The 25,163-nt window shown below is 46.1% G+C and overlaps 1 protein-coding gene across 1 annotated transcript in view; it reads right to left on the bottom strand.

The window, feature by feature from the left end:
- Nucleotides 1-24,300, bottom strand: part of FRMD4A (FERM domain containing 4A) — a 228,483-nt gene extending 204,183 nt beyond the window's left edge. The window contains exon 1 of the mRNA XM_054188941.1: nt 23,933-24,300. Coding sequence (XP_054044916.1) covers nt 23,933-23,998 — 66 coding nt within the window. The 5' untranslated portion in view covers nt 23,999-24,300. The remainder of the gene's footprint in view (nt 1-23,932) is intronic.
- Nucleotides 24,301-25,163: the final 863 nt, after the last annotated feature.

Here is a 25,163-nt window from a genome sequence, read left to right as displayed (position 1 = left end):
TTTTCCTGGTTTTCTGTGAAAATCTGGACCTTTAATGAGGACAAACTACCTGTGGGGTTTTAACCTTGCTCCTCCTCCTCTCCGCTGTCTGTTGATGCACTAAGGTTGATTAAAGGAAGAATGAATGACAGAAAGTCGCTTGTTGCCATCCTCATTTAGCTTCCTAAGATGCTCCAAAGCATCGTGGATAATATTACAAACTATGCAGGAAAAGCCTTGTGGTTAGAGACATACCATGGCTACCGAATGTACAGCAAAAGGATTAATAAAAGCAAGGTGTTGGAGAGCTTTTTTGGGGGGTACTGTGGAGGAGGAAAAGGACATTGTCATTCTCCTCTCTGAAAGAGTGGTAATTTCTCATGGGTCCCACCGGTCAGGGGAGCTCACTGATCCTGTGCTCTTCCCCTGAGCATCTCACAGTGCTGTCACCCACCCAAACCTCAATATCCCTTTCAGATGCAGTAAATACAGGCATTTATGCAGAAAAAACCTGATATGAGATACATCTTGATTTGAATGTCAGATTATATCTATCCTGCAATGAAAGAGAAGCATTCAGAGAGGGTGCTAATACAGGATCCAGTCCCTTTCCTATTTTGTCTCCCCAGCTGCCCAATACTCAAGTGAGGTATCTGGCGTTTTACTAAGCCATCGGTCATAAAACTACACTGTGCGTTTCAATGATCTGCTGCCCTTACGTCAAGCCTACCAGCATGTAAACATGGAAGACTAACCCAGAAGATGGCAATGGCATTGTCCTTCGGAGCAGGGTCAGACATTCTCTCAGGATTTCTGGACACATGTCTCCAAAAGAAACAGCGAACACCATGAGCTCCCCAGAGCAAACCCAAACACAGAGGCTCCTACAATTGAATGACCGCTTCTGTAAACACTGTCTCAAGGCCACAGAGAGGGGGCTGGAGCCCAGGACCCTGCTGTTTGGCACCTGCTCTACATCTGGTGGAGTCATCCATACGGTGGACAAAAGCACGTGTTACTGCTCTTGTGACACAAGTTTTACCTTGGCTGGGACTTAGGAGATAATCGAGCAATCCACAGTGATAAGGAAGCAGAGCCTTCTGCCTGGGTCTGACTCCAAAGACAACATAGTCATCATGTTATGCTACAGTTTTCCAGCCTGATCTCGAGGAGCAGCAGACCACCACCAGGGCTATGAGGGCAGGGCCACCAGAAGGATGGCACCATTGACACCTTTCAGTAAAGCCAATGGCAGCCACATAGTTTTCTGCAAAATCAATAAACTATATCACAAAAGGCACACTTTTTGTCAGCATGCAGGCTTGGACTGTACTTGCAAACTTCAATTAAAGGAAAAAATACATGGAGCCAACCCTTGCTCATCTGAGCTTCCACACGGGAAAAGCTGTGAGAAGCGTAGAGTAGTTCCAGCACGAATGAGCTGGGTGGCTTTCCTGGCTGTGAAATTGATTTGTATCTTCTCTAAAAGGGGAGGTAGCCCATCCGTTTTGCAGTGCACATGCCCCCGTAGAACTCCCCTCCAAGGACAGACAATTTCTCCTACAAGTCCTACAACTATCTAAGGTGGTAGTGAGGGCTTCCCAGGACAAACCCTGGGCTGATAAACCAAAGATTCACAGGGGGATGTGTAGAGCTAATGAACACGTAGTCATGGGGTCAGACCTCTGTTGTGTGGATGTTCACATCTGAGTTGGGCTAGCCTGAATGCGCCATCTGGATCAGGTCTCCAGGAGTGGGCATGCAATGCAGACATGGCAGTCTGTGTTCATCTCCCCTTGACTGGAAAGGCTTTTGCTCTCTCTACAGTTAATGGGAGAAGGATGTCAACACAGAGGGCAATTCATCTCATCCTGAATTGTTTTTGAAGATATGAGGATGAGTTGTCACCAGAAGACACACATTACTCTCTCTTCTTTGACTACTGAAAAGGCCTAAAAAGGTAGCAAAATTTAGAACATTTGCATGATAAACTTGTAAATGTAGGCTGCTGAAGGTACAAGTAGAATACAGCTGACATGGGAAATGCACACTAGCAAGAACAAAACCCCTACCTTTAATCTCTCTTAGATGACTTTCTCCAAAACACATCTCATACCATCACTCATCTGTTGGGAGCTGGCGGGGTGGAAGCTCCCGGGGGCAGAAACTTTTGAGTTTAGGCCATTTTGGTTCACTCTTGCAGTGATTTCTATTCTGAATTAAAATGGTACAACAGTAAAGTGGTACTTGTTCTGCATGTATATCTCCAAAGGGCAGATGCTTAGTGCAGAAACATTAATTGCAGATTATTAGTCCTTAGCTATTGTTTCACATGGAGTTTACCTAATCGATGATGATGCAAAACCTGGAGAGAAAATAAATATCCATGGTCCCACCCCATCAAGACGTGCTGGCTTTTATAAAGGGTGTGCTGGAAACTAAAATGAATGTCAACCTCAGTTAAGAAACTTGATCACTTATTTCAAAGCATGCCCTACCATAATTACACCTTCTAAATATATTCCAGAAGTACAGCTGGAGTGTAGAGCTTGTGCGGGTGACTAAATCTCATCATTTGCAGCCCATTATCTTTTCAAAAGCTTTTCATGTGGTATCTTTGGGAAGTGGAGAATAATTGCGCTCCTTGCCTATGCAATTTGGAGAGTTTGATACTTTGGACCCAACAAGAAAAAATTGAAGCGTAAGAATCACTCATATGCATCTGCTGGTAGAATGAAAAGTCACCGTTTCTTTGAAGCCATTAGAAATGATTGAGACAGTGAGGATAATATATACTTCACAAGGAAAGAAGCTAAACTCAGACAGAAAGTTTGACCAGAAGTTTGGAAGCATGTTTGAAATCTAAATCCAACTTTCTGAAGTTCTTCAACCAGCAAAATAGAAACTGTGTGACTATCTACAGAACAGATTTACTTTTAGTCAGAACAGCCTCTTTCATGATGTCTATCAGACTGGTTAGAAGGGCCCCGGTGCTTGTGAGCTTCACTAAAGTCACTGCTGGTGTTTAACCAGCCTTGTGTTGGTGCCTGGTATGGAGCAAAGATAATCCAAGAGTGAAAATGGAAAAGCTCTATGAGGGCTAAGTTTGTTGCTCATCCACTAGTTTGGGGTGGTGGGGTATTTTTCTTTTTTTTTTTTTTATTTTTTCTTTTCTATAAACTTGCAGTCACCTGATCTAAATGGATGAAAAGACTGATCAAGAAATTAAGAACCGGAACAAGGCATGTATTGTACTTTGCACTTATTGTCTGAAAATGCTGTTAGTTCAGGAAATTGTGAAAGCAACATTTAAGAAATACTTTGTATGGATTGTGAATTGACAAAGTCTAGAGGCTTTCTATGTCTGGAGTTTAAAACCCAGCTGAAGGCATGTCTAAGGCCTTCCAGGGATGAGGCCTGGCCAGAAGCTGAGTTAGGACCAGGTCTTCAGGGTGGGGCAGGTTAGAAGGTATTTCAAATACACAAGCTACCACTTTGCGTTATCTGTTCTGTCCAACCTTGCATGAAACGCAGTCTCTGTATGGAAAAGCCCTTCCAGGAAGCTCCTTGTAGGGGGGTAAGTTCTTGCCTTTTGGGTTGTAGAGCACTACCTCAAGGCAAACTACTCTGGTGCTAACCCACCATAACCCCTGAGCTTTGGGCTGCTGATGGGGGTACGATCTGGGCATGGTACCCGAGAAAGCCCTTTGAGAAAGCTTATTAGCAGGTTGACCAAAAGGTCTATGAACTACAGGAGCCTTTCCAACTCCTCCAAAGCTTTATAACTGTATTCACAGGATCGCCCCGTTCCCTTCACCCAGATCTAAAACATTTGGCTCATTTCTGGCTCCCAACCTCTGTCCCCTGGCTTGCCCTTGCTCTGTGCACTGACCTACCCTTGCTGCCCCAGGGTCTGGCCAACGCGAAGGCAGTAAATGCCAAACTGTAATGAAAAAAGCTTTTCATTTGCAGATCAAAAAAAGAATCCGAAGCACTAGAAATTTCACAGCACAGCCTCTGCTCGTGAGGTCTCCAGGCCTTGAGACGTTCTGATAATTCAATTAAGCTCCATCCACTTGAAAGCCAATTTGAGCAGTATCACAGCTCTGAACTCTGCTGAGTTCACCAGTCACTATCCATTAGCCGCTGCCATGCTCTCACCTCTTGCACCATTAACCTGCATCCATTTTGGGGCGATAGAGTCTGGCACAGCTCCTGATCCGTTTCACAGGAAAGTCTGTTTTGATTTGTTACACCTTTTAGAAGTGTCACAAAATATTACAACTTCCAGACACCTGAGAGGGTGCACCAAGCATTTATCAGTCTAGGTAGAGTTCAAATTAAACCAATTCCTCCAAAATACTTGTGAACAGGTCAGAAATGGTAAAGCTCAGATGAAGCAGATAAAATTGATGTTTCGGCAGTCACAAGTGATTATATCAGAGCATTATACAGATGTCAGTTTTGCTACTTAAGCTTATCTTATTCTTATTTTTTTTTGGACCCAATTATTTGTCTATAGGGCTGGTGAATAATTCATTGCAAATGAAGTGTGTTGCAAAATGCTGCCTTTTTTTTCACTACTCTAAGTTTGTATATTGGTTTCATCACCTTGAGACTTGAGTGACTTCCAGAAAAAAGCTAAGGCAACAGGAGTTCCTTGTTTCAAGGTCTCTTCTTCTCTCTTGGACAACTTCCACACTCAATTATCTGCTGTTCTTTTGTTATCCACAGAATCTGAGTAACTCTGCTGTCACCTCGGCAGTCTATCAGTTTGGTGGGGATGCTGTCAAGGTAAGACACCTGTCCAAAAAAATTTCACTGAATGTGTTAAGCAAAGGTCTGCAGAACCTGCATACCCGTGTAAGAGTTTGCAAGTGAATAGCGTGAACTGGAAAGATCAACTTCCCTTGAAGCACTCGCTTAGTCGTGGTGTCAGAGCGAGTGCTCGCAGCATCACTCACAGAGGCTTGCACGAGAGGGCTTAACAAATGAGGACCACTCCACCATGAATGCCTCCAGATCTGCCTTGCCCAGGACTGCAGCCCTTGGTGTGAGAGGTTTCTGACCATGTTGCTCTTGAATCCAGGCGGGAAAAATGATTAATAACAAGCCAAACTTTGAATTATGCTTTGTTTTGTAGAAAAAGGAAATCCATAACTCAGAGTAGTAAAAGGGCTGGTAGATAGCATACAGCAGCAAGACATACCCAAGCTCTTTTTGTTGGGTTTGCTTGAAGGCAACCTCCTTTCTTGCCAAAAGCAAAGGTCGCCATAAGCTGCAGAATAGCGTGGGAAAACCTGCCTCAGACTTGGCCGGCAGAGCAGAAAGACTATTTTTTTTCTTTGCGGCCCTGGGTTCTCTCTTCTCAAGAGAAATTTATTTATAGGAGGAATGACGTTTCCTGCCGCATTCTTAACGTTCTTGCAGCTTGGGATAAGAACACGGCAGCTTTGTCTTCTGCCATCTGTTTTCTATGGCAATAAATATCCATTTACGGATTTATCTCTGCCTGGTGTGTTTTAAAGTCATGATATGAATGAGTGTTCATGGATATCCATTCAGAGAGGAAGTGTCATAGGTAAATACCAGCCCCAGCTAAGCGCCGGTATAGATTTACACTTGTGTAATGGACAGTGGAGTTCTGCCTTGGGGCTCTGGCCGCATTTTTAATCTTAGCTGATCTTCTTTGGAGGCACAAGAAATAAAAAAGCAATCTGGACTAAAATCCTGCTGAGCTGCAAACATCCGCTGACACAACTGGGCATGGGGCCTTTAATTTGCCATAGCCGAGAGCTGGGACCTAAAGCTGGGGTGCAGACTGCAAGACTTAATTCAAAATGGCTTTTCCAGCCATACCTCTCTCCCAGCTTGATTTGTTTCCTCATGTAGTCTGAAGATGGCCTTCCTTTTTTACATGGCATCTGTAGTACCATCCTTTGAGCCTGGAAGGCAGAAGAGAGGGCAGACTTGTTTTTTTTAACACAAGAATGCTACATGTTTTCTCTAGGCTTTCTAACTCAGAAAACCAATGCCTTGTGTTTGTGGTGAGAAACGTTCCCATGGCTGGAAAATAGCCAGTGAGGTCTTGAGAGAAGGAGTAAATATGTGTTTCTTCTTTACCAGTGCCTTGCAACAGCAGAAAAAGATCTCTGAATGGTGCTAGGCATTTGTTAGACATTAGCAGGACTCTATTCATCTTCCTCTCACACACATCCGCAGCACATGGATATAATAAAGATAGCTTGCAGGCATAAACCGTCTCACATTAATAATGCAGAGGGAGAAAGGACTACATATTTAACGTGCTTGTTTACTGGTGGGGGAAGGAGATCTAGGGAAGGAAGATGTGGTGGGGATGGCTCTGTGTTGAGAAATACTGTGTTAGGGATGGGACTCCTGTCGCCTGGTTTGGGGGGTCCTCTTCTGACCAAGGTGTCCCTGCCTATGCTGGTTAAAGGAGAGCTCCTTAATTCATAAGGAGTTATGAATTTAGCTAAACATGGGTGTTCAGGGGACCACCTCTGCAACCCCTGCAGGGTATTTTGACTGCCTCTGCAGTGATCCCAAAGGCAGCCCGAGGTGCTGGCCAGGATGGAGATATCTCATAGACTTCGACATTGACTTAGATGAACCCAGCTCATGTCTCAATCCTGACACTGGCTGCTGGTGTGCCCCACAGCACAAAACTTAATTCTGCCTCAGCTGACATGTTTGGGGGTCTCTGTGCCACACCTACTAATATTTAACACTGCCCTTTTTTATTTGGTCTTGTAAAAGCCTTTGCAAAGCCATCTCTTCTGCTGATTGCATGCCACACATTTGCACAGATCTTTCACACCTCGGGCTTTACATGTGAAACTTGCTCACTTGGGGCCATATTTTGGTCTCTTCCACTGCTGCAGTGGGATTTTGTGGACTCTGAGCTTAGAAACACAGCTTCTGTATGGCTGCAGGACCCCAAGTGCAGGGGATCTGCCCTGCCACATCTAGCTGGTGAGTGGCTCCAGGGAGAGAGAGCATGATGCGTGCTTCAACCAGGTTGACCACAATCTCATGGGCCAGGTGCCTGATCGGGGAGCTCTGCAATGAGGGGGAGAGAGTAACGGCAAGGACAGAGATTTAGGACAAAAAAGAGCCAGTTGCAGAAACCATCCTACCAAATCCTCTGGCAACCCTTATAGCAAAGCTTCAGCATTTGCCTGACAAGAAGACTAAGCCACCCAAACCTTAGGTCAAGAAGTGGGAGGGAGAGAAATAAACTGTGGATGTGAGTGAAAATAAAACAATACAACCCCCCCCGACAGCGGACGGTCACTTGGGCTATGTGTGGAGCTATTCAGTATGTACACACTGCCAAGTCCCCTGCAGCGCTGGTCATCCTTATGCATCCGTTCTTGCCTCTTATATAAATACTGACCTTCTCTGACACCTTCTCCTGCAGGTAATTCTATGCTCTCCCTTGCTCCCCACCATGGAGTTACCTCCTGGAAACACCCTGTGAGAATACTGCTGGTTTTACAGCTCTCCATCACATGCACTAATGCACAAAGTCTTGGGCAGCTGTTGCTCAGGTAGGTTGGTATGGATAGCATGTTCCCTAAGGGGATGTGTACGTGCATGGAGGAGAGTGGTCTCCTAATTTCCACACTATTATATGACTTGTTTCAAGGCTCATCAGTCTCAGGTGTGGTCTGCGTGAAAGCATATCATCACAGAATCACAGAATGGTCGGGGTTGGAAGCGACCTCTGGAAATCATCTAGTCCAACCCCCTGCCAGAGCAGGGTCACCCAGAGCAGGTTGCACAGGAACGCGTCCAGGCGGGGTTTGAATGTCTCCAGAGAAGGAGACTCCACCACTTCTGTGGGCAGCCTGTTCCGGCGCTCTGTCACCCTCAGGGTAAAGAAGTTCCTCCTCATGTTTAGGTGGAACTTTCTATGCTCAAGTTTGTGCCCGTTACCTCTTGTCCTGTCACTGGGCACCACTGAAAAGAGCCTGGCCCCATCCTCCTGACACCCACCCTTTCAGTATTTATAAGTGTTGATAAGTTCCCCCCTCAGTAGTCTTTTTTCCAGTCTGAAGAGACCCAAGCTCCTCAGCCCTTCTTCATAAGAGAGATGTTCCAGTCCCCTACTCATCTGCATGGCCCTTTGCTGCACCCTCTCCAGCAGTTCTCTGTCCTTCTTGAACTGGGGAGCCCAGAATGAGCCCTTCCAGATGGGCAGGGACCGGCTGTGGTCAGCAGCAGTGGAGGATGGTGGCCCTGTAGCAGCCGAGAGCTTGCTTGGACCGAAAAATCATCTGCCACCTTGCGGGAAGCCACCTTTGAAGGAGACACTAGGCTCTCTGCCTCCTCACCTTTGCAAGAGCAACTGCAAAGCCACCAGATGCTGACCTGCCTCTCGTGATTTGGGTCAGCAACAGCAGTACTTCTCCGGAGGAGGGAACCCTGGCCGATGCTACAGCCGTGCTGGGCACCGCAGAGGGGACACAAATAAAATCTGTCCCCAAAACAGGTTAAGGCTGGAGGCAGGACTGCCTGCCCTGGGCCCTCTCAGGACCAGCATCTTGAACTGCAAAGCCCAAATTTACCAGGAGGGACATTTCTGAATGCGCTCCAAAGAAACAAACAAAGATCAAACAATAGCAGACCAAAGCTGTGTGAATAATTGATTATCTTTGGTTTGCTTGACGGACTGGAAAGGCAAAGAAAATATGTTTCAGGTTGACACAAAGTTATTCTGCTTTCCCTTCCGCCAAATGGAGAGGGAAGACAAACAAACAAACAAAAAAGGCTTTGTTTTTAACTGAAACAGTTTTTGACCTGCATTTAATTTTTGAGATTTTTTTTTCATATCCCTTAAAAAGAAAAAGGCATCCATCCAAATGAAATTACACACTGTTTGAAAGAAAAAATGGGAAAAAAAAATTGCTTTGAAATATACAAAGCCAGATTTTTTGTTTGAGTGACGCATGCAACAGACTCGAAGTAAACTCACAGGTGGCTTCAGCTGCCTCAAGAACTGCTTTTCAGCAAAACAGATGCCTCAAGCAAAGGTTTCCCTCAGTCCTGCGCGGAGCAACTCTCAGCCCCTCTGGGCTTGTGGAGCTCCTGCACGTGCCCCCAGCCATGGACCAGTGGGTGCAGCATCCCTCGCCCACCCCTGGGGCATCCTGCTGGGATGCTGTGGCTGGGATCGTGCAGACCGTGCCCATTCCCTTGAGCCCAGCACTGTTTCAGTGACACGCAGAAGGGGTGTGCGAGGTGTCCCTGTCCCCCAGGGGGGCCATGCCACCCCTGCCAGTTCTGGCAGAGGCAGCTTGCCAGGCAAAGGCAGCCCGAACCGCTCGGTGTGCGCTCCTCAGGTGTATATCACTTTCTGAGCTGAGACCTGTGTCCCAGCCACCCGCTCTGTGTCAGCCTGTCAATCCTTCAAAGCCATGGGACTCCCCCCCCAGCCTTGTCCCCAGGGTGCCGCCGCTAAGGAAACATGCTTTCAGGAAATTAATGACATAATTACGGCTTCCCCGGGACCCCCTGCTACGCCTGCTGCAGCGAGAAAGCAACAGCGTTGCCTGGGCTGTCCAGGGACGGCCACCCGGCTGTGTCACATCAGCTGGCACCCAGCAGAGCACGTCGTGCGCTGTATAGCCCATATTGCCCCGTGCAAACATCTCTGCTGGGACAGACGCTGGTGGGCATCTGCACCCATGTTCACTTACACAGAGCCCTTCCACACCACCCCGAGCTTTCCACTGGTATTCGTTATTTGACATTATTGTTATTATCATTATTTACTCCCCACTGCTACAGGTCGGTGCTGCCGCATGCCATCACACCGTCTCAACGAGTCTTGATTATTAGAAATTATCCTTTTCAGAAGTTATTACCTCCAAATATTATCACAGAACCTTTAACTGGTTTTAATTGCTGCACGTTATCTTACTGCTCCTGCTGTCACTGATTACTACCCCAAGTTCTCACACAGCCTCTGAGTAGTACTAATTCCCATTCATCACCACACAGGTCCCATCAAGAGTAATTTCGACACACCGTGGCATACACCAATAGTAATTTCTACACACCGTGACATAAACCCCTATTAGCTCTGACTGCTCGCGGGGCAGACAACTGCTATCAAATGGTACCCTCCTCATCCTCTGGGCATGCATTCAGGACAAAGAAATCATGGCTTACCCTTTCCACACTGCGTCTCCTCAGTGATCCATATGGTATTTTGAATAAAAGTCTTCGGGTCCTACCCGGAGTCACAGCTGTCTGTACTACCATGGTGCAGAGCTAACTGGTGGGTGTGGGTGTGGGTGTGGGTGTGGGTGTGGGGGTGTGTGTGTGTGTGTGTGTGCATGTGTGTGTGTGTGAGAGAGAGTTCACAGCACACACAGACGTCCTTTGAAATAACTTAACAGTCTCATCTAGATTTCCCAACTATCAAATAGCTGAGTGGGTTTTCACATCAGACCATATGAGTCAAGATGTGGCTTGTTTGAAAGAAGGAGGGGGGGGAAGGGAAAAAAAAAAGGAAAAAAAAAAAGGAAACCCCAAGCCTTGTAACCTTAACAACATGTTTCAAGCAGCGTATCTTTAGCTTTCTTCTGTTTCTCGGTGTAGTTTGCTCAGCAGGATTGCTATGCCACAGAAGTGGAAGAATTAAGCTTCTGGGGAGAATGTTCCAAAAATGTCAAGCTCGCTTCTTGTTGCTACAGATGGCAACCAGGTCAGTTGTCTAATCAAAGCTCTATCAGAGTTATTATACATTTTGCCATGTGACTGCAGACCCCTCTGGTTTGCTGTACAGTAGATCACATGTTCACCTTAAAAAGAATATCTGGTGTATCACCATCTGGTGCAGAGATTAGTGTTAAATCCTGCGTTCAGAGATTCCTCTCTCCTAAATGTTGGAAAGCGCATACCCAGGGCTCGAACAGATCCTCTGGGCTGCTCGGTTAAACACCGGCACTCACCGGCTCAGGCTACGTGGTGCGTACGGCGTAGTGCAATGTGTGCATAAGCACAAAGAACAGACGTTACCGCTCACACTCGTGCCTGTGCACATACATATCAGTGAACGCCTGCTTGGTGGTGTCTCCAGCTTCTACTTGTGCTTATAAAAATTATTATATTAAAGCTGTCTATAACTTATAACTGTGAAGTGCTGTCTTCACAAAATCAAGTCTCAATGTCTACTTTTTTTTTTTTTCTCTCTTATAAAACCACGTTGGAGACTAGTAGACAATAATATTCCCTTTCTCTGGAAGAAAAGTTTGGAACTAAATTTACGCTTTAAATTGTACACAAGTGTCCTGGAAGTGGGAAAGATTCTTTCCCTTCCCACAGACTTTCTGCAACACCAGGAGTTGTCCCAAAGCAGCCAGGTGCGATTCTGTGGTTTTGTTGGAATGTGTTTTGGATGTTGTGTTCATTTCCATGCTCAGTTACCGGTACTGGTCCAGATACAGTCTGGAGTTAATGTGTGCAAAGTGGGAGCTCCTCAATCCACCAACTCCATAGCGGTATTCTGAATTAGCTTATTAAAACGGAAAAGATGTTGGCCCAAGCTCTTTTCCTTGGAGCAGTCTAGCTGGGAGAGCAAAATCTGCTGAGCTGTGGAGCCAATCCCTTCCTCCATGTATTGTTCTCATTTTAATGCAAAACTAAAACTACTTTGTTTTGATCGAAGTCCAAAAGCCAGGATGAAGGTGTTAGGGACATGACATTAAAGCAACCATTTAAAATAAAGAAGAGAAACTCTGTATCTGCTCAGCATATGCACATGCATTAAAAACAGTCAAAGAAAAAACCCAGCAGCTTGATGTGGGAAACTCTAAATATTAAAACAATCGGCCTTTGTTCATAATTAGTTCCATATGCCTCTTGCCAAAGAGAGTGAGAGAGAGAGGAAAAGATGGAAATATCTTAAGCATGACTGACTTATATAGGTTCTTTATATGGAATAAGTGCAGAGTTAGGGTGTTTGCTTCTTGCGGGGTTTTTGTATGGCTGTTAATCCCCCCCGCCCCGCTATCTCACAGGATGCCTACCTGTATATTTAAGGTGGTTGGCATTTCCCAGCTGCCTACAGGGACCCCTTGCCTGCATCAGCAGAGCCGCTGGGGATCTACTGGTGAAGAGAGGGCAAAGGTGACTATGATCTGCTTTACTGGCAGCTTTGTCGAAATAAAATCCGAGTCATGCCTGAGTCAGGACCCTGGGGGTGAGTGCTTCATACAAGAGTAGAGGAGAAAAGATGTCCCTGCTCACCCAGTCTGAAGCCCTGGGCTGGGGACCCTCCTGCTCATGCCAGCCCTTTCTCCGTAAGATGTCATCATATTCCTACAATCAAGGCCTCCTGCAGGTCCAGCTCTTAGAAAGACCAGCCTTGTAGATAGAACTTCATCCACTAGAGGGGACAAAGAGCCGTAACACACATCTCTACCAGTGTCTACCAGCAATCAAGCTCCCGGACCACAGATAGTCTAGTAGTATCAGCATGAAGCACCACACAGACTCATTTTCTCCACAGGGGAAAGGGGAGTGTTTGTTCGCTCATTTCCATGAACCACAAGTTCTTTGCATAGATTTCTAGGTCTTGCAAATGAAATGCAAATCTGCGTATTGCTCAAGGCAGCTGAATAATAATAATACCAATACTCTTCTTTGCAGGAAACCTCTCACACATATGAAAAGTCGAAGAAATCCATCCATTTGCGTGGTATTGGAACCAGTTCCAACAAGATCCCTGCATACACCAATGGGCCTCACTGCTCCCTCCCTTCCTGTGCTGCATCCCGGGCACAACTCTACGGATACCCTCCACAGAAATCCCATAAAACTGGAGACCTGGACCCACCGTGACACTTTGTCTTTCCTCATTTCCCAGTTTGTACAAAGTCTGTCTACAAACCTGTAGACAGGAAGCCAAACCAGAATCATCAGGACTGTGGAAACCGTCTGGAAGGATGAGATGTTCACTTTTTATTTTTAAAGTTGTTCAAGGTCCCTTGGTAGGCAAGTGTATAGGACAGTCCATTAGGATTAGTCGGATAGATTGCCTATAGGATAGGTAATGTAGAACATGCTCTCATGATGGGCTTTGTAGTTGTTCCCAGAGCTTAGGTATTTGTGGCAGACGTAAGCACGTCCAAGGGCACTTCAACCCATCAAATTCTGATTTTCCCTCTGGAGAGCCCCCTCTCTCATGTAGTTAACTGCAGAGGCAGATTAAAGATGACCAGACTCGTCACTGAGGCTTCATTCAACTGCATTGTCTGCAGAGACAATCTCCAACCGAACAGCACAGTAGGAAATAAAAGCCAAACTATTGTAAGGGAACGTCTTGGCCTTGCCAGCACGGACCCTCAAAAGAGACATGCTATATTTACTATCCGTTGAAAGACAAAACTCTTTAAAGTAGTGGATGCTTTTCAGTACTAATTGCAGGCTGCCAGGAACAGCGGTTTGTGGTAACAATGCATCAGAGGAAAGTACATTCCAATAGATTGCTATTTAGACTAGATTTTCTTTTTTTTTTTGTCTTTAATGAAAAGGATAGAGAAATCATTTACTGCTGCAAAGCGTGTCTTATGTTTGCAACGGCGGAGTCAAGTTTCAAGTCAGTGTATGCCCAGTGGAGATCAGTGAATGGAAACCAGGGAGAGCAGTGGCACAGACTGAAATGCAGTACGTGGTATCTATCAGATGTACCAATAAGACATTGTTTTGTAAAACTGAAAAGTCATTCAGTACTGAAAAACCCACTTAAATTCTGTACTCTGTGAAGACACGAGTATGGCAACAGAATAAGAGGAGAACAAGGATAAGTTGCAGCTCCTGACAGTGTTTTCCATCCTGGATGATATCTATGGTCTCTATCAATAGCAAAGCCAAATTCTTCCCTGGAGTACCGATAGGGAAACTACTTGTATTTGAGCTCTTTAGCAGCTTCTATTAATCTTGGTGGAATTTCTTACTTCCCAAATCCTCCCTAGCTGATGTTTTGGGGCACGGCAAAGCAATCGGAAGACAAGCAGAACAGGGCAATGCTGTGGGGTTGCAGTTCCAACAGTGACTTAGCCTATGTTTTATTGCACCCAGAATCAGACTGTAAAGGAAACTGCCACTTTGGGAGTGAAAGATAAACACAGGTTGTCATTGCAAATCCGGCTTGTCTTAAAGTTAAAAAAAAAAAAAAAGAAAAGAAAAAAGAAGCAATTTTCCAGTCTGAGACGGTGTTATACAGAGAAACGTTACGATTACTCTAGCCTGGGGAGAGATGTGGGACGACACACCGGCTGGAGCTCCATTCCCATACGAGCCTTTTCCATCAGAGCTGGCAATAACCCAGCAGCCTGGTAGGATGAGAAAGGACGTTCGTAGTCCCCAGCAACGGAAAGCCCAGGGGCTTCCCCTGTGTGCGGCAAGGCTGTGTCATGCCAGTGGGCTACGCAGACTTGTCCCTGTCTCCTCTGGGCAAGAAGTGCATATGCGTGCCTTTCTTGGGTGCAGCAATCCAGGCTCAATATGAAGGTCAGCCCCACACCTGAACAGGGATTCTTGCTTTGTTTCACTCTGTTTTGGTGCTGTGGGTTATGCAGTGATCAGCATGTCCATCATGTTATGCATATCAGCATGTCCATCACTTGTACCGACAGAGGTGACTGGGAATTTAGGCTCCTGTGATGACTTCACATTGTGCTACAGCAAGGTTGTTTAACTATCTGCAGTTCATAGACATGTTAGTAGGTCTGACTAGCGTAAGCCCAAGCAGAAACCCAGAAACAAGCGCTTCTGGACTCAGAGAAGTTCATATCTGATGCACATTGCTGTAGGTTAACCCAGAATGTAATGTTAGGTGTTCCTACATTTCCTCATTCACTGGTATGCCAGCAGAAATAGCCACATGGCTGCTCATCTGTGGCTTTTTCTACCTCAGCCTTGGGTGTCGTGAGGAATGGCTGGCAGACCAGAATGTGAAACCCAGGATGTCACCTGCTGAGCCTGCACCTATCCAAGCACTTAGACTCATCAGCTGGCATGCCCACCAAGCCAGCAAGTTCTTGGCAAAATCTTCAGTAGACAGAAGATAAGGTCACACTGCTCCAAAGCTCTGCGTAGAGGACCAGTCTAGTGCTGGAAAGAGCAGTGGCCCTGTTCATTCACAGTTGAGAAGGGAGGCATTGGGAGGCTATATAACCCCAGTGCAAGAGCCACGCATATGGAATGTCCATGGGACGCCTGACGCAGTCCCTTCTGGTAACTCATTGCGTGTATGTCCTTGAGAAAAGAGGTTTGGCTGGTAGGTTGGAGGCCCTTCCAACATGCTGAAGTGTCAGGAAGCAAAATGTGTCATCTCCAAACTGAGCACTACGTTCAACCCTCCTTCTGATCTTGAAAGAAAAGTGGGGGGCACAGCCTCTAGTGAAGGATGTAGACACCCTAGAAAGAACAATCTGCACCCTTCCTTTTCCCCTACTGCCACCAAGCAGACTCTCTTGGAGCAGTCCCCATCTCACCTCCAGTTCTCCTCCCCACCCACCGTCCCCTGTATGGTCCTCGCTGGGGAAAGCGGTCCCAGCCTGCCGGCATCCAGGCACACGAGCTACTAGAAAACCCTGGCCAGGAGAACAGCAGCAGATAGCAAGTGGGGCCTCTGCTAGATGGAAGGACATTTCCCTTGTGTTTTAGTGTGCCGGTTCCCACGTAACTCAGAGAGACAGTAATTAATTAGGGAGGGAACTGGCCTGACCCCATTGCCCTGGAGACACGCCCCTGTAAACATCACGGACGAATCGCAAAGGCCACCTCTGACTTCTAGGGCTTGTATAAACAAAAGAGGAGATATTTGGCAACACCACCGCATTCCCACATGGTGGATGTGTAGCAGAGGCTGGATGTGATGCATACAATAGCAGTCGTGGACTCAGCTGGGGTATGACTGTGCAATAGTTCTGTCAGGGAGCTGGTCTAAAGTCTTTGCAAATCCCGGCAGCCTGCAGGGGAACGTGCAAATACTTGGTGCATCTCAGCATCAAGTCTTAAAATGTGAGCGGGCTATTCCCGTGTAGTGCTTAGCGCTGCTGATTTGCTTAAATTCCTGAAGAAACAGGGGTTTGCTCGGCATGGCATGGAAGGTACTCAGCCTTGAGCTAGGTTTAAGGCTTAAACAGGATATGTGACATATGGACTATGTCAAACACTGTGAAGATAAATGCTTCTTTGTTCGGTGTAATTTTCCCTCTTTTAAAACTTCACCCTTGTTACACTGCTTTGATTAATCTTAATATATTGTGGGAAAGCATATGTGTCTGTGTGAGGGAAGGCGAGAGAGTTATGTTGCCCCAAGAGAAAGCCACATGGATAGCAGAGAGGCCAACATGTCCCTAAAGAAAGGAGGGAAGTAGAAGACCCCCAAGGGATGTTAGGAGGGTTTTTTAGGCCTTGCCAGACCTGGTAAACAGCCTCTCTCTCGGGCAAATTTTGTTTTGTAGTTGAGGTCTCACAGGCATGAAATGATGGTTTTTTCTCTGAGTGAGAAGAAAACTGTGTTTGCACAAAGCTGAAAGAGGAACTGCTAACATTGGCAAAATATAAAACCAATTTGGTTATGTTCTTTGTAGATTTATACAGATGGATTGAGAAACGTGAAAAGTTTGTCTGAGTGTCTGGATCTTTAGCCTTGGAGTCTCTCCCTGTAATGCCTACGGGTTTATATTTTATTGCTTCAGCTCTCCTGCATCTGCTGAGCTGTAACAACACCCTGCCTCAGTTGTAGGAGACATCTGGAGTGGCATTTACCTCTCCAAACTTTGTTTGCCTTCATCTGAGCTTGTCATCTGGAGTCCTTTTGTCATCAGTGAAGAGAAATGGGCACTTGCAAGGTACTTCGGCTGCCTGCTTTACTGCGGGGTGAATGATACCTGAAAGTGTCTATATCTCCCCACTGATTATAAAATAAGCCTGATAACTGGCCGCTTTTGGTCTGCTTCTCCAGCTATCAGAAGTTCTGCTATGTCCCTTGGTAGTTATATTTAACTACCTTGCCTTTGCTAACATCCCGGTTGGCATTCGCACTCCCAGCTCTTCATTCTCACCATCTTCTATTTGTTTGTGGGTGGGCAAGCCTAGACTGCTCCACAAAGCTCTTCTGTTCCCCAAAGGCTTTCTGAGGGTCAACAGCACGACCTGACTCTCATGGGAGTGATGTTTGGAGTTATCTGCTGTTGACGGTACTGTGCACAGGGCTGCAGCACAGCACTATGGCTTTTATTCTGCTCCAGGACTCTTCGTGGGAGCTGTGCCCAGTAACTCGGTCTGGGTTCAAAAAATGACTGAACAAATTCATGAAAGGACATCTACTGTGGGATGCTAAATTTGAAGAAACCATTTCTGGGTCAGGAAGCCCCTGAATGCAAACAACTAGTGGTTGGAAGATGACTGCGGGGATTATGGCGATGCACTCGCCATGTTCTTACATTCGTCTGTAGGCACCTGATGTTGGTTGCTGCCTGAGTCATGATGCTGGACTAGATCATTCATTGGAAAGACCTGGTATGATCAGTTTTATGTTCTCATTATCAGAAGCACCTAAACAAAATCTGACGAAGAGCTACCTAATTGGATCTCTTTACTGTCACAATCATGCTGAGCAAACTCAGCTTTTATTGCAGGTCAAGGGGCCTGATTCTGCTCCTCCCCCTACACTGGCAAAACTCAGGATGACTCCAGAGGTGGAAGATGAGGCTTTAAATCTCCTGCAGACTGGACACTGAGGACAAATGGGAGGATGCTGCTGTTGCCAGAGAGAAACTCATTAGGAGCGGCTTCAAAGAACTGATTTCTCTGATAAATAAACACATGGAAATACCCATTATATTGCAGAGGGCGAGGTTAGCACCCACGTTTTTGCATTATGCATGATTTGTGACTGCTCTGAGTACAAACTTGCTGCTTGCTTTTCGATTAGCGAGTCCTGGCAGCCTGGCAAAGCCACACAATTTATTGCCGCTATAGAGGTTAATGGATCACTTTACATGTTGATAATGTCTTGTTATTGCAATGGTTATTAAGAAAAATGTAACATGGACACCAGGAGTCGATAGTAACTGTGAGAATGTTTGTTTGATTACAGCGGGGATGGAGGCTGCTGTATGCTGGATTTACTGTGCAAATGGTGGTCGAAACAAGTTCATCACAACCATCTTTCTGCACCCCTTCTTTCTCCAGACTGTCCTTGGTGCCACCTATGAGAATGACTACTGTTTACCAGTGCTGATGGCACGAGAAAATAGGAGGGTTAATGTTATAATTACTCCAAGAATGGACAAACGATAACACTTATCTATGCCAGAGTGTGCTAGGACCTGATGCAAAGGCACGCTTCATCCCAGGCGCCATAAATCTGTGTCCCAGATATTGATGATTTGGATTATTCTGCAGTTGTGGTGCAGTGTTATACTCTGGAGGGAACAAATTGTCAAGCTGAGATTCTGGAAGTCAGATTTCTACTCCTTTGTAAGCAGAAGGATGGAGGAGGGAGCTGCTCAAATGGCTCCGTGTCCCTCTGTCTCAGTTTCCCTATCTGTAAAATGATGAGAAGACCTGCCACTTGTCACAGCTGCTTTTTAAACTATTTATCTATTATTAATAAAGAGTGGGCTCACTTATATGCCCCTCTCTTGGCAGCTCGGTTTTAAGAGCTGGAATGCGCAGGCATTGGTAGCCACCACTCCAGGTCCTTACTGGGACATGGTGGCCTTGTCCACCTCATGGTGCCATGGTGCTGAGGTCTGCCAGGGAGCCCTGCCTCCTTTGGCACTTCTGGCCAAGGGAGCTGACTGTCATTTTGGACTCTTCAGTGTTAGGGATTGATTCTTTCTCCTTCAAATATCCAGCTTTCAGGCTGGCTGGATACACGAGTTTGACTCAGACTTTAATTTCTGTTCATCGCTAGCTGGCAGAAGAATGAGCCAGAATTCTTGCAGCATCCCAGGTAATTTCCTCTGAGTTCCTCTGACTAAGTTATGGTATTAGAAACAGACATTTAGTTTCATATCCTTGCTATTTTGGTGTTCACTCTGCCAGGACTTGACGATGTGGGGAGGGAGAAGAGCAGCTGTTTCTCAGGCTGATGGAGGCGACTGGAGCGTAGCAAATCGGTTGTTTTTTAATTTCAGCCCTGATTGCTATGTCCACCCAGGGCAAAGCGACCACAGACCCTCTCCATGCCAGGAAGCCCTCACGAATGTCCCTTTCGTCAGAGACTCTCCTATATATATGCCCACACACATATTTTTAAATATATATATACATATACTCATATGTGTATGTTTATCTGCGGAGTGCGGTGAGAGGAAGGCTGAGGACCCAGCTGTGGAAATAGATGTCTGGAGGAATGTAGATGGATCTATGGAGTGTACTGTGGATTTGGCAGGTTTGCTTGTGTTTGGATAGTGTCTAAGACCCTGTGAACCATTGGAGATAAATTGCCTGCCATGTCCCAGGTTGTATTTGGAATGGGCCGGGGGTACAGTGTTCATGGTTTAAAGACTTCATCTAAGTTTCTCCTTCTCTCCTGAGACATCCACTACAGTCCATCACGCCTGCCTTCAGAAATCAGCCGCCTTTTTCAGGCCAGCATATGTTTGACTACTTCAAGCTCACTTTTCCACCAGGATTATTATCCTTTTGCCTGTTTGCTTGAAAGACCATTTCTTCCAGGTCTAAAGCCACATCCATAATGCAAGGAAAAGCACCCCTCAGCAGGGCAGGCTCCAGAGCCCACCTCACTCCTGAACCCTGCCAGACATCCCATGCAAAGCACCCCAGGCATGCTGGGCATGGTGTATCATGGAGGCTCGCTCTAGCTGTGCCTAAGGCAAGGCTTGGAAGTCAGCAAGGTTGGTCCTGAGGTGTACCTCAAAGGTCTCCTTTCACAGACTGCACAAGAATAATTTGTGTGTCCGGAGAGGAGGGTTTGGCTCAGGGATGCCTTTTGCAAGCAGTGAAATGAGGATTCAGAGCCTGTATTTCTTATCCAGACCCCCCCTTTCCCCTTAGCACACCCGAGGGACCTGCTGAGCTTGTCCTTGCACCGCCTCCTGACTTTGGCCCCTGCCTCCCTGTCTGCCTTTCTCCAGGCAGCCAAGTCCCAGCTCATCAAGCGGCTCGGTGGCAGCCCGCTGGCGATGACAGCTAATTATGAAATGTCATGTCGGAGGCTTCCCTTTTCATCTCGTCTCGTAGAGCCCGGCAAAGCTCTCCAACGCCCTTTGGAAATAGGGGAAAGGAAGCGTCAGTGCAGCAACAGCTGCTTCTCCGATAGCGGGCTGACAACGCGGCGAGTACACCACATCCTGGAAGGAAGTGGCAGCTCGTGCCATGTGGATGCAAATCTCTAGTCTCCACAAAAAAAAAAAAAAGGAAAAAAGAAAAAAAGTTTTAAAAAAAGTGTTCACGTGTAGTATTAGCTTTCCAGAGGAAGTGTTAAACACATCTGCTGCCAAGGCTTGCCATCCTCCCTGTGAAATTCTGCTGAACTCACTCCAGGTGAGTTCCTGCAGGACAACTGAGCTAAAAACCTTGTCCAGGGAAAAGTTGGCCCAATCCTATAGTTATTCTTCAGTCTCTGTATTCCTGCAGAAGCCAAATTACATTGAGGTGGGTTAGTGTGAGCTGAGCTAGGGCTCAGTTTTCTTTAGAAGCTGGTGGTTACTTCTCATTTGCTGTCTACTGTAACCTTTCTACGCTGTGACAAAATGGACTTGCTAGCTTGGTACAAGCTGTTAAAGTGGGCTTTGTCAGGGTCCGCTGATCTGAGGATGGGTTACTGCCCCTGTAGTCCAACGAGCATTAAAACTAGGCTTCTTCAAAAGAAAAAAAAGACAAATCAAGGCTCCATAGACCACAACTTCCCAATTTTGTAAGTAATTGTCTAGTTTGGAGCAGTGGAGGGCACCGGAGAATTGGAAGAGGTGCATTACAGTGACAGATGGCTTCACTCTTTCAGGAATAAACCTGACACAGATGAAGATGCATGGCATGGAGCAGACTTCGAGATCATTCCCAGGAGGGTCCTGTTACCTGGCAGTCCATCTGCCTGCAGCCCATTCACCCCCACCGGAATGGCCCTGCGCTCCTCGCCCAAGTACTCATCCTGCTGGTAACAGCAAAACACTTGGTAATGGATTAATGATTCCCAACGAACCTGACTGCTAGAATGATCTATAACAGCCAGAGCTTTCTGTTTTGTTCTTCCTTCATATTGAGTTTCATTTTTGCTTGTCCGTATTCAGTACTAGAAGTTATTTTTAGCATTGCTAAATGGACAGGTGGTTTAAGATCAAACATAGCCACAAGGCAAGATGATGTGTGAGTGAAGTCCGAAAATTGTGCTTGATCGTGTCAGACAAAATGATTCTGCATTCGGAATATTTGGTCTAGATTATTCACAATTCTTCCTGCCATAATTCCTAGGTAGTTTTTGGAAGAGTCCAGATAGCTGAAAACATAACTGCTCGTCGGGAAAAACTTATTTCCTTGGTTTGCATGGAGGCTAGGTTAGATTCACAGCCATAGAATCATAGAATTGCCTAGGTTGGAAGGGACCTTTCAGATCACCTAGTCCAACCACCAACCTAACTCTGACAAAGACCATCACTAAACCATGTCTCTAAGCAGTCATTGATAGTCAAAGTGAGATGAGAATCTTGGGCGTGCTACCCCTGAGTCTTCCAGCAGCAGGCTCTGCAGAGTGACAAGGGGGGAGAAGCAGTGACACTACTGCAGTGTGCCCCTGCACAATGCTGCACAGACACACCAGCTCTTCCAGCAGCAGCTGGGGCTCTGGCGTGGCACGACGTGGCACCGCATAGACATGTCCCTGCATCACAATTTCAGCTGTGACTGCAATGTCCCAGCTGGGGACGTTTCACTGGGTTTCTGGAATTACACATTTGAGGGACAAGTTCAAAATGCAACCTAAGAAGAGATCCATTGGTTTGATGGACTGAGGTCACCTGCACCTCTGGAGAAACTGGTCCATATTTTATTTGGTCTAATGTCACCTTCATTACAAAAAAAAAAACCCCAAACACCCCTAAAACCCATGAGGAAAGACACTTGGATGGAAGCACGGGATGGACATAAGAATAGACAAAGTCTAGACACATCTCCAAAAGAGTGCTCACGATGGGACATGAAGAACCAGAAAAGGAATGAATTGCCATGACCTCTCTCACAGGGCTGGGCGGTTCCCAGCAGGACAGGAGGCTTTTCATGCCCTTCAAACACAACCAGACACGTGTAGCATTGTTCAGCCTCAATCAACTCAGCCAACCCTGGCTTTCTAGATCTTGGCAGTCTCTGAGATACTGCTTGGAGCTACCCTGTAACAAAATGCCTCTGAGCACCCACTGCTGAACGACACCTGCCCCATGGAGGATCTCGGTGTCCCAGGTGTTAAGCACCCAGCTCGATGAACTGATGCTGAGCTACAAATAGACCAAGAGGGATCGTGGTGCCAAGTTTATTCTACAGCAACTGCAAACAGTCCAAAGAAAGCACTGGCCCCTTCCCACGCAGGCTAACTTTCACAGCGGGCGGTGGTCATGAGCTGCAGCTGTTGCATCTTTGCTCGTCGTGGGGATTTAAACCTCTGGGGATTTTCTCTGGGATGCACCGTACCCAGAGCTGGGGAAAGGAGTCGAACCCAGTGTGGCAAATAGTCATTAGATTGATTCAAATATTACAGCCCAAAGAGTATTTCAGTATTTCCTACCCTGCGTAGCAGCTTTGACAGGGCAGCCTCCAACTGTTTTCCTCTCCCTCCCAACTCAGCAGCCTGTGGGAAAGGGGACAGGGTGCTCCCCACGGGGCCAAGAGGAGATGCCAGCCCAAAGGGATTTGAACACATTTCACAGCACAGATGGACACCTTAGTAACTGGACCACAGGCTAGAAAGCTGGCAAGCGCTCCTGTTTTTCACTTTTGTGGTTGATGCCTAAGATTCCTCGTCACTAGACCCTGAAATTTGAAGCATTTCATTTAAGAGATGCCAAAATGAAAATTCTGAATGTCATTTGCCATCTTATTTCTTATGGCCTGAATTCAGAGAGTACAGATCACCTTGACATGACTTACTTTTGAGGAAGATAAATGATCTGACAGTCCCTTATCATTGGCTCCCGCCACCCCCAAAAAAACTTCCAAAACATGGCTGTCTCTGACTTTTAGGCAAAAAGCATCAAATTGTGTCAGAAGAAGCAGGTATCTGTTCTGCAATGTTTTGATATTTTTAAGAAACTTTTAACAAGAGATTATACAGACAGATTCTTATCTCAGATGTGCTGAAGCAAATCATACATTGCTTCACTGAGCTCTGATGATTTCAAGGAAGCAATTCCAGATTAACAGTGGTTTAAAGTGTTTGACATATCCAGGAGGAATAAACTTGATTTTCTTGAAAGCATGACTACTTTTACTTGTTCCCCCATCTCTTATAAAACTAACCCAAAAGTCGAAGTGGTAAAAGACTGTAATCTAAGAGCTGTCAAAATCCTAAAGCCAAAGACACTTGATGTTAAGCAATACACAGTTTAAATGCTCTGTCAATGCACTTGATTTACAGAGATATTCCTCAAATTGTTTGGACCAAATCTCTCCTCCTTTTCATTTGCTTCATCAAAATTTTAGATGATACACAAAACCAATGCAGAATATACCCTGCCCTGCAGTCACACTGTTCCAGTTTTGAATATTACCACTTGCAGTAGATGCTTTAGCTATACCACAACACATTGGTAGAGTCGGACACACAGTTTACCAGGAAATGTAAAGGAATTAAGCCAATGTGACACTTGGATACACCATTAAATTTGTACACTGCCTTCTGGATTATTAGCGTTGCACTTTAAATAGGAAATTGTAGCTTACTTACGAACACATCCATTAGTAGGTGCTCCAGCGTCACTTCAATATCCTCTAATTTAGCTGCTAAAGTCATTGTGAAGTCAAATGCTAGGTCCGGACAGCGAAGAGCCCTCGGGAGTCTCAATCCAAACCGTCTGTGGCCAAAGCTAGTTCTCAAACTGCAGCAAATGAGTTTCTCACAGATAAAGAAAATCTGAGAAATCAAAACTTAACATCTGAGTCCAGATGATGCCTGGACTCCGTGCCGGCTGTCAGTCCTGCTTGCGGGAATGAGAATTATTCCATGTGTGCAAGATGGGAGCAGAAGCTGCAATGTGCGTGCTGCTTTCCTTTCAGAGCTCCCCAGTCGCAAACATGGAGTTATATCTGGGAAACCACAACAGAGGGAGGGAGAGACACACACAGAAGGGGAGAGAGGGGAGGAATGGAATAAATTGCCTTTGACTATGACTGATATTTATAGGACTACTTGTTTTTGACTCCAGTCCATTTCTCTGTTCATTTTTGACCTTTCACAAATGGCTCAGCACACTGGAGCGTATTGTGAAGCGGGGGCAGCAGGTCCCACAGAAGTTGGCTGTGACCAGTGCTGGGCCAATTCACACAAGCACACCATCAATAGCTCTTTGTCGGAGCATATCAGGCTCTGCGCTGTAGCTAGTGACAGAGGAGAGCACAGACGTGTAAAAAACAAGGAAACAAAAGTTGTTTGGATGCTAATTTCTTCCTAAGAGTATTAATAGATTCCCTTACCCACTCCCCAAGGCATGGGACTACACTGAGTGCCGTGGTGGCTGCTGAGGTTGTGTGCGAAGGGGAATAACCTCAAATAGTCCTGCAGGGTTTGACTCTGCAAACGCCCTGGCATCCCCTCTGAAATGTCCTCCCACCTCTCAACCCCTTCAGCTCTGCAGCATCCCCGTCTGGGATGTTAATAACTTCTCAAGGCTAGACCCTTGCTTTTACTGTATTTATGGAAAGTTTAAAGCATGATCCCAAGTACTTGATGGTCCTCTGCACATCTGCTCCTACTTAAGTCAATGGAGAAAAGGTGACATTTCTGCTTGCTTAGCACTTTTTGTCTGTAGTTCTCACAGCCCTGCACGTAGTGGTAAGGTACTGGTGGACCTGATCCAACTGAATCTAAACCCAGTGGGGTTCCTTCAAGGATTTTGGTTAACGCTGGCTGGGAACCAAATAGAAAGGAAACTGAGGCACAAAAAGGAAAAATACTGAAA

This window comes from Rissa tridactyla, chromosome 1 (genome assembly GCF_028500815.1).
Source record: "Rissa tridactyla isolate bRisTri1 chromosome 1, bRisTri1.patW.cur.20221130, whole genome shotgun sequence".
NCBI lineage: Eukaryota > Metazoa > Chordata > Aves > Charadriiformes > Laridae > Rissa > Rissa tridactyla.
The sequence above is the reverse complement of the archived record's forward strand: the minus strand, read 5'-3'. Positions and strand labels throughout refer to the sequence as shown.